This window comes from Lagopus muta, chromosome 6, assembly GCF_023343835.1.
Source record: "Lagopus muta isolate bLagMut1 chromosome 6, bLagMut1 primary, whole genome shotgun sequence".
Taxonomy (NCBI): domain Eukaryota; kingdom Metazoa; phylum Chordata; class Aves; order Galliformes; family Phasianidae; genus Lagopus; species Lagopus muta.
In genome coordinates, this window is record NC_064438.1 from 18842188 (window position 1) to 18857698 (window position 15511).

A 15511-nucleotide genomic window follows, 5' to 3' on the forward strand; every position below is an offset into this window, starting at 1 on the left:
ATTATCTCATGGAAAAGCAGAGATGGATAAATAAGTGAAAAGAAAAAAAAAAAAAAGGACTTTTTTTTTAACATGATGATATTATCAGTCTTAAATAGTTAGGTCTAAATAGCTGCTACTTAGATTTTGATAGATTTGCATGCTTGAAAAATGACTAAAATTTTGGAAACGAGTATGTAACTATTAGAGTGTTTGATAGAACAATAGTAAAGGAACAAAAAAGTAAAAATAATGAACGATCCAGATCTTTTTCTTTGTCCTACTTTTTTTTTTTTTTTCCCCCCTAACTCTACTCTCTACAGAGACTAATGAAGGAAAAGGTAGACTTGATAAATGAAATAAAGAGAAAAATTGATAAGGTAGGGATATGTAAAAACCTTTGAAGTTAACTTAGCCATCATCACATCACAACAGTCACAGACTCCAGTGATGTTCTGAAACCAGAAGATGTAACCCAAGAAGTGTGGACACCTCGAGTCATTGACACAGCTCTTGCCACATCTGATGATGGTGCTCCTCATGAAGACCCAACTCAGCCAACTCTGCCTTCAGAAAACGAAGCAGCACAGAGCACTGAAGGCATCACACATTCCACTGATGCCCCTGGGGGTCCAGTTCTCCTTGGGCTGGATCCCGCCAGTACAGATGAAGCTGGTGAGGAATCTCTGCTCACAAATACCAGTAAGAATAATGGATCAAGCTCATTTCTCACACAGCGTGTGAAATGAGACGTTATTTCTTCTGAAATTGACAACTTCTACTCTCTTTCTCATCTTTGGGTCTACATTCTTCTTGTGCACTTGCAGTGCAAAATTTGTGGCGGGATCTGATCTGCTGTTAGAGTGCCCTTCTGCACTTGGCGTAAGGGTCTCCTTGCTGTTGCGTTTGGTGGTTTCTGTTCTTTGCTGAAGCATGTTTCTGCAGGGGCGGCCTCTTGTCTTTTCTGCCTGTCACATATTTTGGTGACCCTGAATTTCCAGCCTCATCCTCCTCTCCTGCACATCAGTGAGATCAGGCTTGGTGTGCTCTGGTGACACGGTTGGTGTGGTGGAGGTGCTCTGTTGGGGTTAGCTGGGTGACTTGCTCTTGTGACTCAGCAGTGACACCGTCTCCAGGGAGTGTTGTCCTGGTGGTGAGGGCAGGGCAGTCACACAGGAACCGTGCCCTACATGTTCTGTCTTTAATTCCTTGCACCTCCTTGCCTGTGCAGAACCACAGCAAATCTGGCTGTGGTGTGGGCGCTCACTCCTGAGTTACAGGATCAGGTTTCCTGCTGTGGTCTCTTCTTCTGAAGGTCTTCCCTCTCCACCTGTCACTGGCACAGATGGATACAGCCAACATCTTCCTACAATGTGGCAAGCACGTGCTACTTAGGGGTCTCAAAAGCCACTGACAATGTGGAAGGAGAAGGGGAGGCCTTCATGCCTTCTCTCCTGATATGCTTTCAGCCAGGTGGCAGGACATGCTTTCTGGTGCACTGTGATATAGGTAGGAGGGAAGCAATGTGGGTGGAGGTTTGGTTGGCCTCTAAAGCTGATTGTGCCATCGTCCCGGCAGTCGCAGTGTCCACAGATGTTTTCCACCCAGAAGAAGCAACCAGCAGGCCCCTGGCACCCAGCACTCAGCCTGGAAGTGAAAGTGGACAAGCAAATGCCACAGATGGCTCTCATGTCAGTTTGATACCTGGAGTTTTTCCAGACATTGATGATCGTCTATATCAATTACCGACCCCTCATTCTCCTAGTAAGAACTATACATTGCCAGTGTTCTCATTTATCCATCTGTCTGTTCTTGTTTTTTCAATGATGATTTTCTGAATGTATTTGTAGTATCCCTTAACTTTCAGTTATACTTCTAGTGTATTTTGCTTGTATTTTTTTTTTCCACTGTTATTTTTTGTAGACATTTTTCAGTATGTTTTTAGTCCTCATTTAAGATGCAACTGAGGGGAATATTTTCCTCTCTGAAGCAGAATACTTGTCTCAAAAAGGTGATAGTAGTGTTTTGGAGATATTTTTCTCTTACAGTATGTATCTGTATTTTGTAACACTTCTCAAAAAATGAAGAAGTATAAACTTTCCCCTTATGCCCATAAGTACATGCTAGCATTTTGACTTCCTTTTAAATGGACACAAATGACTGCTGTGTAACCCAACTATCTGTCACTTTTTCAGCCGTCCTCCATCCCTCTGCATAGGTTAAACTTATATCAGAAATTTCTTGTGCAAACTTTTTTTTCCCCGATTAGTAGGTATATCTGCAGTTGGTATCATGGCAATGACCGAGTTGTAACCGACATTTTGTTTGTGAACAGTTTATTTAAAAGGGGTTATTCATCTGGTAATGTTAGTGTAATGTTAGTGTAGTTAATGCTTTACTTGTTACCCTACAGATACCTTTTTCTTTTTTGTCATTTGCTATTAGAGCAAGGAACGAAGGGACTTTTCCTTATTCCCAGATTTTCCATACAGATCATCATTCTAACAGCAATTTTTTTTTTCCCAGAAGCTATTTCTTTCTCATACTGATCTAAATAGTGCTTTCATGCACTTTCCTGGAAGTTAGTGGAGTTGTGCCAGGGTAGATTTTGGCCAATGCTATGTGGTTATTCTTTACAGTTAAGCACAATAACGTACCTATATATATTTAACATTATAGAGCAGATATTTTAAAGATAATTCTATTATTCCTAATGACTGGGAGTTAGAATTTGTTTCCAGTGAATGCAGTCATTTTGAAAAATTTTAGCTAGAAATGGAATTTAGAATGTAGGCTAAACGTTCCTAAGTTTGCATAATTTCTCTTTCCACTTTTACCCTGGCATAGCTCCACTCAATTTTGTGGAGTCTACTTAAATTATCATTAATTAATGTTAATTCATACAAGTGGAATTTGTCCTTTTTCTTCTTCAGAATTTGATATTGAGTCAACAATATCACTCTTATCAAAACTGCAAAAATTATAGTATTTAGACATAGATACAGCAATACAAATGCAAAATATGTATTTGCATTTTATTGGAAAGATAATCCTATTTTAATATCTGTTTCCTACTACAACAAATTCATTTCTTGGCACTCACTGCCCTATCACTTAATTAAGCTAAGCAGCCTCTATGTAGTGTGCAGACATTACAGTTTGAAAAAATGTTTGTTGCTTTTCTGCTTTGAGCATAGAAAACCTGTATGGATTGCTCTGGAGGCCTTTTTCAAAGTGAATGCCCTTTTTTTCCCCTGCTTATCTACTCTTTGTGCTTTTTATAATTACAGTCTAAAGGAATTACTAGTATTTATTGCTGGGTTTTTTTTAAGGCTCATTTTTTGAAGGACTGTTTCATTTGTATAGCTGTAATGGAATGAAAAAGTTTCATTAATATATTGGCTTGCTCTAGCTGTAGGCTTCTTCCAAACAAACGAATGGTGTCACGTACTGTACTGCTTTCTTTCAATTTCTCTTCCTCCACAGCAGTTTTAAAGCTGTGGTCTGACATCGCCCTAATGACTGATCTTTTGTCCAAATGTCACAGTGGAATAACAGAACAGTCCACTGAATGAATCAAAAAATAACTGTCGAAAAGAAGAAAACCCAGTATGTCATCAAAACAAAATGTCAGGGCAACTGAGAGCCCTCCCTGCCCACTGCAGGCACCTTCCTCAGAGCCGAGACACCAGGGGACACGGCCAAACTCTGCTTCTCCTCAGCACTCAGGAGAGGGGAATGGTGAATGTAGCAGTTCTTTTAGCACGGGAGTCTTTAATGTTTTTATAAGGGGCTTTGTGGTGGAAAAGCTCTACCATTTCTCAAGGGTGACATAAAGCACCTTAAAAAGTATCCACTGAAGTGCCAGTTAGGCAACAGTCAGTACAGTCCTCTTGGTCTGCTTTCTTGTCTTGTTAGATCAAGTCCTCTAGTTGCTGACTTAGTGCTCTGTCCGTTGGGATGAGCTATCGCAGAACAACTCATCAGTCAAAAAGTTACTTGTTAATAATAATGAAAACATCTGGAGCTTCATGAACTACTTGTTGGCTACGCTCAACAGAGGGGAAAAATGTGCTTCTTAGTTTGTATTTGCCAGCTGCTGTTAGGAAGTGAGATCAGAAAGGCTGGACAGAGGGGAATTGCAATATGTTCTAAAGAAAAGGAACTTTGCAGCTGATGGTGTCTAATTTGCTTTATCAGGGTCTGGAAGAGTTCAGAGAAGTGCAGATCTGTAATGTTGTTTTCGTACTGATAGCAAAGTTGTAGTCCCACGTGAAACACTGTATACAAATAATTTTAGATGTGGAATACCCCTATGGCAACAAAATGGCCCAGAAATATTACTGTTATCATGTAAGATTTCAGGCTATGTAACTGTCACAGGAAATACATGAGACTAGCAGAGCTCATTTGGATTTAAGATCTAATTCTGTCTTAGAACCAAGTTGCAAAACTTATTTTATAAGGGCTAAGGGACCCATCTCTGTGTTTACAGAGAGAATTTTTGTTAATAAGGAAAACATTTTGAATTTTTAAGGTCCCACATTATACATAGCTATCAAATGTAAACCATCCAGAGAACTATACTTCTATTTTATGAAAGCAGGAGAGTTTTAGAAATTCAATTTTATCCTGTATAAGAATAAAATTAAAAGTTTTAAAATTTCTTCTTATTGATCAATTCAGTCTTCTCTCTCTAGTCATTTCTCATTCTCTTATCCCTGTAGAACAGGCAGGACCTTTGACTTATGCAGTAGAAACCTCTTCAAGAAGTTGCCAATATGCAGAAGTCTTTACACTCTTTCCAGATAATTTCTAGGCAACTATAATTACATATTGGTTCATGAAAGTGAAGCACAATCAAAAATGAAACATATAAAAGGTGAAAGGGTACAGCCATAAGCTTTGTTATCAGAATATGAAAGCTAGCAACAGTTTTGATGAGTGCAACATTTATAGCCTGTGTAGTTTTTCGGTGTCATCTTTCTAGACATATATATGTATTTTTTTTTATAATGAAAATCATAGCTTTTGTACCTCCCTGTGAAATACTCCATAAGGATATCTGGACTTTTGTTTTGTTCTTTAGAGTCTACATCCAATATAGACAGTGATCAGGGACCATACAAGGGAGACAGTGAATCTACTCCTTTCCCTGGAGAGTCCACAACAACAACTGTAAGATCACAACCAAGCTCAGCCCAGGTACCAGGTAGGTTTCCAAAGTCATATATTTTAATAATATGCAAACAGAATGATGTGAATATGAACTGAACAAAAATGTAGGTCAAGTATGGTTATTCTGGTTTTGTTCTAAATCAGGTAACGTTCAGCATTTTCACTAGTAGTCTGAGAAATGGAGCGTGTTGTAACTCATAAAATACTCTAGCAGTATCTAGATGAGAGAAGTCGTGTTTTGGAGAACAGGATTTAGAGATAAATAATCTTGATACTTTGATATGCAATCAGACACAATTTGAACGTAGATGTAAAGTATCATATATGTGAAAATGTTCAGTGAAAAATATAGCTGAGACAAGCTTTGCAGAAAAAGGCTTGCGGATTAAAATGGAATAGAATAGAAAGAAGCCAACACAGTGATACAGTTGCAAAAGAATGCAAATATATTCTGTGACATATTAACAGTAAAGTGATTTTTAAGAGAGAGAAAGCAATTATCCCACTCAGTGTAGATCTGGCAAGTCCAGAGCTGAGGTACTGTATTCAGTTCAAGGCACTGAATCATACAGAAACAACAGGGAAGGGCAGAAAGATAAAGTCTGGTAAGGTAACCATAGCACGATCTGCATAAAGAACAGGGTACAGGGAAAGTTGCCATGAAATCTCCATTTTTAAAAAATCTAAGAGCAAATGGAACATTTGTCAGGAGTGTTTTTATTCACTGTGTTTCACTGGAAACAGCTTATGTGATCTCCCTTCCAGTTTTACCTCCTTATGATATTGCAGTTCCTTTTTATTTTTTAGAATTTGCCCTACAAATGCTCCTTAACTTAAGGTTTTAAATGACAAAATGAATGTAGGCATTTCACTCAAGCTTTCAATCCATCCTACTTTTGCACCTAGGATTGCAGTTGTCTCAGCCTTTTCTCCAGCTCTTGAAATAAATCAGTGATACAACAGCTTTACATCTATGTCAGCCAAAGTGCAATTCTTACATATGCTGACATTGGACAGGCATTTCATCAGAGTAGGCCTGGGCATAGACGAGCACTTTTTTTGGCCACATAGGCAACATGACTGATGAAAATGTATTTCATTTGCAAAGAAGAAATTTGCAAAAGGAGCAAATATCCACTTAAACTAGAAAGGAAAGTATTACAGTTTAAAGAATGCTTGAGTGTCCATGAAACTCTGAAATTGCATGGGATGGATTAACACATTCTTCTTCTCTCCATCAACCCCCAGAATGGCTGATCATCGTTGCTGCTCTCCTGGCACTGGCATTGATCCTCGCAGTGTGCATCGCCGTTAACAGCCGGAGGAGGTAAGGTACCCTGTACTTCTTCAAACACACTGAAGTGTGATGGGGGTGATAGAAAGAAGCACTGACACAATATTGTTAGAGACCACGTGAAATAAGAAAGATATCGGGCACATGGCGAGACAGAAATATCTACAGCTTTCTTTAAAGTTAAGCGGCTCTGGAGTTACACACCCTGAACAGCACGGCTTATTGATTTATATCTCACTCTGCTATGCCTATAAAAGCAGAGGCTGCCTTTGTTTCCTTCCTCATACCCCAAGTCACCATAGAAACAGACAAACAGGGCCAGGATGACTAATTATAGATTGCAACTGACAAGAACTGAAACGGTCTCAACGCTAAAAATTATGTCCCAGATGCTGCGAGTGGAAAACATCTCTTATGTAGAGCTGCCATGCAGCTGGGAGTGAGACCCAAGGACAGACAGTGAGCTTGGGTGGGTGCGTGTGTGTGGATTCACAGATTAGACCTTAGCAGCGTGCACTAATCCCTGTGGGGAGCAATTTTTCAAGCAGGGGCGTCATCTGCTTGAAACAGGTGGAATGTTTTCTCTCACTTTAGCAGGATCGAAATAACAAGAGATTCATTTGTTCTGATAAGTGCTAACCTGCTGCAGGGTTAGCTGGGCAGTGAGGTGGGAATGTTCCAAGCATTCAGTTATTTAAAAATGAGAACTACGTATTTGTTACAACATGAGTAAGGCAGCAATCTCAAGTACCTACACAAAGCAATTGGTCCTTCTCAGTGGATTGCAAATTGCTTCATCATACTGTTTTTGGTGTAGTGAGTTTTTTTATTTTTTTATTTTTTTATTTTTTTAAATGTTTAATGGCTGTTGTCTTAATTAAAACTGATGTTATCTTAAAACAAAGCAAAACCAAACAAATTGCCCAAGGTTCAGTACAGGGCAGTTTACTTGTTTATTTATGTCTTTATTATTCCTCGTGTTGCAAAGAAGACTGCCTGTGTATGGTGTCTGTTGCCAAAAGAGTTAGAATCTCCATGCAGAGTCCCACATTTAGGCACTCACTGTCATTTCAGGAAAGAAAAAAAAGTTGCACTTTTAAAAGTCTGTGCTCCTTCTGCATTTCATGGTTGCAGAGCAGGAATGATTCCCAAATGTGTATCCAACATTTACACAGCAAACTGAACTGCTTTGAATAAAATAACCCTCAGCTATCAGTCAGTAAGCATGAATAACAGTGATACTTAACTGCCAGATTAGTCATTCAGACAAAACCTGCTTCACTGAAAAGAGAACACTTTTACAGTACAAATTTAAAACTTGGTGTCCGTCTTAAGAGAGCTGTGCTGTGTGCATTCAGCGAACACTCAGCTGTTGAATCTTGATCCCAAGTCTGGATTTGGAACTGTCCTGTCTGTATAGTGGGATATATAAATAGTACATAAATATGGATATACCCGAATCAGAAAACCATCTCCATCTTCCAACAGTGCATCTTAGTCCCCTCTCTAGGAACAACAGATACTGGGTAGCCTGATGTAATGAGCTGCAATCCTACCCACGGCAGAGAGGTTGGAACCGGATGGTCTTTAAGGTCCCTTTCAATCCAACCATTTTGTGATTCTGTGATACTAAGTAGACCAGTGTGTTCCTGCAAAGTTTATGCACATAAATGCTGCATTTTTTCAAAAATAAAATATGCAACATGGAGAAACTGTGCACTTTGCTTTGCATAGGTTTGCGTTAGCAGACACAAGTTTCATTTCCAGAAACATTTTCCTAAATATTTACTTGAATTTTTTGTATTATTTATGTATATAGTATATATAAATATTTACTTGAGGTTTTGTATTTCCATTACTCTTCATTTATGGTACTTATATTCTTTTTATTTTGATCTAGATGTGGGCAGAAGAAAAAGCTAGTCATTAATAATGGCAAAGGTGCCGTGGAGGACAGGAAGACAAGGGAGTTAAATGGAGACGCCAGCAAATCTCAAGAAATGGTGCACCTGGTTCACAAAGAACAGTCAAATGACCAGACAGGAGCATGTGACGAATTCCTTACCGTTGATGAAACACAAAATCATGAAGTTGACATGAAGAGCGGAGTGTAGCGGTACAAAGTCACCAAATAGATCAGTGCTGGGGAAAAGTCAAAATCACACGGACCTTGGGCAGGAATTCTCAGATGCACTGTGCTACTGATGTCTTTTGAACACAATTAAGCTTAAGTTTCTTCTTCATTTTTAATTATTTTAACATGATGTCTGAGTTACAAAATTGACATTTGCTTTCTGAAACGAGCCCCAGGTGTTGCAGTCAGTTCCCAATTCCTACACAGAGGGCACTTACTGTGTCCTGGGCACGTGGCATGTCATTGTTCCCCAGATGCAGATGCCTTCGCTGTGCGGAGTTACAGAAGCATCCAGTTGCTCCATCTTACAGGCATTTAAGGTACTAAACTTATCGTGGTACAACAGTAAGTGAGTAACAAATGTCAAGAGCCAAAATAAAAAAGGCTTAAAACAGAAGTGCCTCCTATGCAATGCCTAACCCAGCAGAATTCACCAGCAATGCCTTCCAGCCAGGAAGAGTGGTAGGTGCACTCAAAGTCTGCCAGTAAAAGCAAAAAGTGACATTTTGTAATGATTGATGACTTGGTCTGTAACAAGAGAAACCCAGAAGGACAAAGTTTATTTATCTCTATTTTAAAATGTCTGTGGACATACAGCAAGTTTTTTTTGGGAGGGGGAACAAAGGGAGGAAAACATGAGCTGATACATAATAAACTTCTTTGTTATCCTAACAATCTGTACATATATCCTTGATTTTCTGAGGTGTCCGTTGCTTTTCCCCCTCCCTCCTTCACGGATTACAGTTCATGTATGTTTTTTAAGGAGTCAGTTAGTAAAGCTAATAAAGCAGTATGACCCCAGCTCTATTGTGCAAGCACAGAACAAGCAATTGGAAGTCATCAGAAATGATGACAGCATTTTTGTTCCTGAAGAATAGGTCTTTCTCTCTCCCTGCTCCATTTTAATAGGAGATGCAGTTTCTCCCATAACTGTTGTATTGCACCAGTTTGCCAATATTTTGAAAAGTTACTTTTGTATGATCTTGCTCACTTCTGATTTGTTTCATCCACTTTTTCTTCTTCTAGTCAAAAATGCCAAAAGAAAAACTTTTTTTATTGATAACAGAAGTTGAAATTTTACAGAAAAGATCAATGAAATTTTAAGGGAACTCTCCCAGTAATGTAATACAGTAAAATAGCTGCATCTGCATTGTCATAAACTTTTGTTTTGTCCTTCTGTGTCTGTTATGTGAAGTATTTGTATTAAGAAATGATGCTGTGCATTATATTGATATGAACTGCCAGAAAGAAAATTATTTACTACCAGTGATCTGTGCTATTTTTAAGCAAGCATATTGGAGTGGAGAGTACCTTCTAATTGGGCTGCCTCAGAAAAATGCAATTAAAAAGACCGGAGATCACTGCAAGCAGTGAGGTCTGTGTTGGCTGGGATGGGGAATGTTTGGTAAGAGATGTTCAGAGGTATCTGCTCCCTGACCACAGCACCTGCACTGGAAAATGTTCTGCTAACACAGGTTACTTTATGCTCTCCGTCTTGATGCAGTGCAGAGGATGGGCTTTCAGCTGGCCACATACTATCATAGGCTAGCACTGATCTTTACTGGGACACCAAGCACAACAAAAATTGTGATCATGGTTCTCAGTTTAGAGCCCTTCAGCAGCTTCCCAAGCATTCCATTGAGTTGCTCAGAGCCCTGGTATCTGCAGGCAGACCTCCTCAGGGAAAATGTGCACCTGGGCAAAAGGTCCCAAGATGAGGTGTGATTTCATTGTGCACATAGGATGCTTTCTGACTCTGTATGTCTCATCTATGAGCAGTCCAAGAGTGCTCAAACGAGGTGAAGTCAATAAGGACAAGGTGACATACACTGTCAGTACATGGGGCCCGTTGTTAAACCTCTCAGCCAACCATAAGCACATATTTCAACACTGAGCTGTGCTGTGCAAAGTCTGTTGACAGTCTGCATCGGTTTTTGTTTAATTCCTATACGGCCAGATTTTCTATTTCTCATTATAAATCAGAACAATCTATTGAAGGCTGTGTTTAAACTGGTGTTACATATGTATTTCTCTAGGTGTGGAGATTCAGAATAAGAATTTTGCCTCTTCTTAAATCTTAATTTATTATAAGCCTCAGTCAGAAGGAGATAAGTCTTGATGGGTGAATGTTCTTAAAAAATAAAAATAAAAAGGGCCAGGTCATGTTATTCATCTTCCTATGGAGATGTTGAGAAAATGGAGAAATCCACCAAATCTTTTTAATCTATCTAATGCTCAGTACCTATAGAAGTATGGACCGTACTTGTTGGCTTCTTGTTATATTTGTTATATGGAGATGCTCAATTTCTCTTTAAAAAGGCAGTGCCATTATTTTATATATGCTGATTCTTTTTAGGTTATGTTGTGCAAATAATGCATAATTAAGTTTCATTGTAGTTTCAAAACTAGATGGCCATTTCATACATGTAATATAGTGCATATTTTTATTAATCTTGGTTTTATTATTTCAGGGGTTGTTTGTTGCGTGTATGTATTTTTTTTATATAGAGCACTAGATATATTTGCATATTTATTTAATAGATTAATCAATGTTAAAGAAAATATCATCTCTAAATTGTAATTTAAAAAGTATTGCCAAAAAATACCACATGGAACTGTAAAATAAGCTTCCAGAAATAAACTTGGTTCCATGTTGAGGGTAAGTGAGGTCAATGTTGCTAGTGGGAGAGGAGAAGCATTTGGCAGTGTGGTCATACGGAGCCACGGGCAGATCTCCTGCTTGCAGAACTGGCTGTAGGCTGTGGGACCTCTCGTGCTCCACCAGCTTCCAGTGGGCCCCCATCTCCATGGGGTTAGCGACAAGCTCAGTTCCCTTGGAGCACAAATCTTGGTCCGAGTTAAGGTCAACGCAGTAAGGTAGAAATAACATTCAAAGCAGGAAGTATATTTAAAAGAGAGGTGATTGATATTTTTACAAGAATGTAATATTTTCATTGAACAATCCTGGGTGATGGTTTCACCTGTATTTTCTTGAAGATTCTGAAAGGAATGTTTGATTAAAGCAGAGAAAGGATGTACAGCCTTCGTCTCTATCTGTGTGCATGTTTTAAAGCCTTCTCAAAACACCAGTTCCCAAGTGATACTTCTGTATAGCATTCTTTCCTTCGTGTGATGTCTCCTGCACGTCCTTAGCCAAAAAACACGACTGCCAACTACCACTGCACTGAGTGCATGTTGGATGGAATATTGTCAGAGAAAATTTCCAGGTGTCTCATAGACTCTGACAAAGTCACACAGAGGCAGAGGTTTGTCCATCACCCTGGTTGGGATTTCTCCTTGTTGTTCTTTCTATAGATAAAGGGGAGCAATAAAATCCTCTGAGAACACTGTTCTGCCTCTGCTTACACAACACCAGCCGTTTGTTTTATGCTACATTAGGCTCTTAGCCAGCAATTACTTCGTGGCCTTATTAAACAGTTCAAGGCTCAGACATCTCTGTTTGCAAGAGATTTGATTTGTTAAAGAGCATATGGTTACCTTTGAGTAACCACATGTACTGATGTGTTTTCCTCTGCAGAGGTGAAAGCAACAGAGATGGGAGTAGAAATGCTGACGTGGGCAGATTCCTGGGTTGTAGCTCCAGATTTGTGGGTATAGGGGACAAAGCTCTCATCTCTTTTTCAAGGCAAGAAGCATGAAACAGTGGGAACTTTGGGGGTGGGAACGCCAGAGGTTTTGGTGAAGAAAGAGTACAGTCACTGGAAGACGAAATGGAGACTGAGTAAAATTTCTTTGCCACCTACTGGGAAAGTCCCCCAGTATCCCCAGGACTTTGGCATTTGAATGATTTCATGTTTCAGATAAGGAAAAGAGTATCAGCCTGTTCCTGTGAACTCCCCCACCTCCAGGTCACCTTCTGCATTCACCACCTGATTTGCAAATGGCTTTTGACCAGTTTTCCCCTGGTAGATTACTTCTCACCATTACTCATCTGTGTCTGTGCGTGCTCACCAATGCCCTGCTGAGAGCACCCAGCTCTGACTGTGGGAAACGAGAGGCAAAGCTCAGGCTACACAAAGGTGACTAACAGCACCTCGTCTTCTCTCTGCCCATCTCTCCCATCTGGAGCTGGGTGTGCTACAAGATTTCTAGTCGACTTCTGTCTTCACAGGTCAGTTGTGCTGCAGCATGGTTTTTTGAAAAGCTGAAGATGCCCTGACCTCAAGGGAGCTGTTGTTGTTCAGGTGCAGCGGAAGAAGAAAAAGCAGTGAAAGCTTTATATGTGCTTTAAACACAGCTTTCTCTAAGATTTGCTTGAATGGATCCAACAGAAAGGTTCTGTCTGAGCTACAGCTCCAAGGCTTTGCACACTTCTTATTAAATCTTTGTACTCTATAGGCAAAAGGGGTTGGGATGAACAAGTGGAGGGTTGAAACCCAAGGTCACACATTCTTTGCCGTGTATTGAACTTCGATGTCAATATCATTAGTTTTGTGTTTTCTTTCAGAAGAAAGGCATGAAGATGATGATGCTATCATCAAAACAGGTGCACAAAGGCTGTCAAATGAGCAATATTTTTTGTTTTAGAAATAGACATAGTTTAGTTTTAATATATCTGATTGAGTTTTAATATATCTGATTGATAGATTACTTTTTTTGGGGGGGGCGAAGGGGTGGAGAAGATGCCTAATATATAATACAACTATCTATTTGTACTGTGATATTATTAAAAGTAAATTATTTCCTGTTACAAAAAAAAAAAAAAAAAAAAAAAAAGAAAAGCCTGGAAATTTACAAAAAAATAGGACTTGTCAAGTCAAACAGGATCCAACACAACTTTAAGTGTATCCGTCAGAAAACTAAAACATTTTTTTTACACTATGAGTAAAAAAAGTCTCCCTCTGTAGCACCACTGAACAGACTGCAGCTCAACAGCAGCTCCATTCTGGTGCTGGATTGAGGCAGGTGGCTGCATTGCAATGCCAAGGACAGAGCAGAAGTTGGGGGCACGTAGGCAGCACTGGGAAGCCAGCATGCGGCTCAGAGACAGTGGCTGTTCTACTCACCAAAAGGATTTGGCTGCCAAGTTAATCCTGACATCCTTCAAATTCTGAGAAAGAAAGAAGAGAGGAAGAAACAAGAAGGCACTTTCAACCAGAGACTGTAAGTTTGCACCTTGTGTCTGAAAGCCTTGGGCTACTGTGCTAGGATGGTGTTTAACCTAAATGTCCATCTTGCAGTGGTTTGGTTACAGCAGAGTTTTAGCCTGAAATCTGAATTTACTTTGCAGTCATGGGTCTATATCTGCGTTCTGGCACCACGTTCTCAAAAGCCTATTCTTTTTCCTGGCTTAATCCAAAAAAAGCTTAGATAATTTTCATCAACCACATTTTCTTTGGGTGTATAAGACTCCATGCTTTCATTTTACGCGGAACAAGCTGGATATGTTTTGCCCAGAGATCAGATCTAAGTTCTGAGTTTATACTCACCATTTTTTATCAGCCTGTCCTTGTTAATAAGAAACATCTGTCTGGGGGCTGCTGATTGCTATCAGCATGCTCTCTGGAGCCAGCACAGACACAGCTGCCAGCAGACTGCAGCTTGAGCCTATACGATGAGCTGAGCCCTCCAAAGCCATGCCCAGTGCCCACAGATCAGGATCTCAGCTGGCTGCCCCACAGCTCCTTCACTCCTGCAAAGTCAGCCTTGCAATTATCACCACCATTTGGCATATTTTGCTTTGCAGCAGTGAGCTGTCAAATTCACCAATGGGGACAGCTTTATGGTGGAACTTCCCTGCACTTCTTTTGTGGTTTGTTCTCTAGTTATTGTTTATTTCACTTTTCAAGAGAAAGTCTGAAATACGCTCTAGGTGAGGATGCTTTTTTGTTCAGGTAGTGACTCAAAACCAGTGTTCCTTTGTTCACAAAGGGTGAAGGTCCCCATGCAGAGGCAGGCACAGAGCCTACATGCTGGTTACATGCCCTTCACGTGGCAGAAGCAGAGCTCAGGCACAGCTCAGAGGGTTGGCTTTGTGCTGCTTTTCTGCAAAGGTGAGGGCTTTGCTCACTGAGCCTTTTTGGAGCATTCTCCACACACACATTCAAAAATTGTTTGTAATGGTAAGCTGAAAGTTTGTTTAGTGCTGGTAATTCAGGTAATCCTGGCAATGTGTGTGAAACACACAGTGAATTTGTGGGCGAATTTCTTCAGCTCTCTCAGTTTGGAGTCAATCCTCCTCCTTCTGGGACACCTCCACAGCAGTACCTCTCACCTGCTGCCTGTGGGCTGTGGGAGCATGAGGCAGGAAGACCCCGGCACCATGTGGATCAGTCTCACAAATGAGAACGGAGGATGCACTCTGTTCAGTTTAGCCACGGATGAGCAGCTTTGCAGCTCTGCGAAGGGCAGGCCCTAGGATGCTTTCTTAGACACCTGAAGCTGGGGGTCTGGTTCCTCCGCTGCCCCTCCCCGTGGGTTTCAGTTGCCAGCTTTGCTATCTGTCACTGGTGATGTGCTTTGCTTATCACTGCAGAAACTTTCTGCCATGCCAACATCTCTGTGGCTGCACAGCCCGATACCGAGTGCAATCTCACTTCCTTCCTGCTTCCCTTGTGGCTGCACACTGCTGTGCGGCGAGGCCCGGTGCCAGCAGGCCCCACACGGCCGCCCTCACTTCCCCTCAGCACAGCAACCCCAAATCTGACTTGTCCTCTCCAGCCCTGTGCTTGGTGCAGGGGAGCCAGCCGCCTGTCTAGAGGTTATTTTTAATGCTCTTCCCCTCCTTAGGCATGGCACGTTGGGGACACCTGTTTCTTTCACAACCTTGTCTTGTTTACAGGCACCAATACAACAGAGGAGGCTGTTTGAGTTCTAGCAGCCCTCAAATCTCATCTCTTTTGCTCTCAAGTTGCAAGTAACGGGGAATAGCGAGTGCTAAAGAGACTGGAGTCGTTATGGCAGCA

The 15511-nt window shown here is 40.6% G+C and overlaps 1 protein-coding gene across 1 annotated transcript in view; it reads left to right on the forward strand.

Moving 5' to 3' along the window:
* CD44 (CD44 molecule (Indian blood group)) overlaps positions 1-11625 on the forward strand; it is a 56444-nt gene extending 44819 nt beyond the window's left edge. The window contains exons 18-22 of the mRNA XM_048948923.1: positions 415-681; positions 1558-1743; positions 5069-5191; positions 6406-6484; positions 8352-11625. Coding sequence (XP_048804880.1) covers positions 415-681; positions 1558-1743; positions 5069-5191; positions 6406-6484; positions 8352-8565 — 869 coding nt within the window. The 3' untranslated portion in view covers positions 8566-11625. The remainder of the gene's footprint in view (positions 1-414; positions 682-1557; positions 1744-5068; positions 5192-6405; positions 6485-8351) is intronic.
* The last annotated feature ends 3886 nt before the right edge of the window (positions 11626-15511 follow it).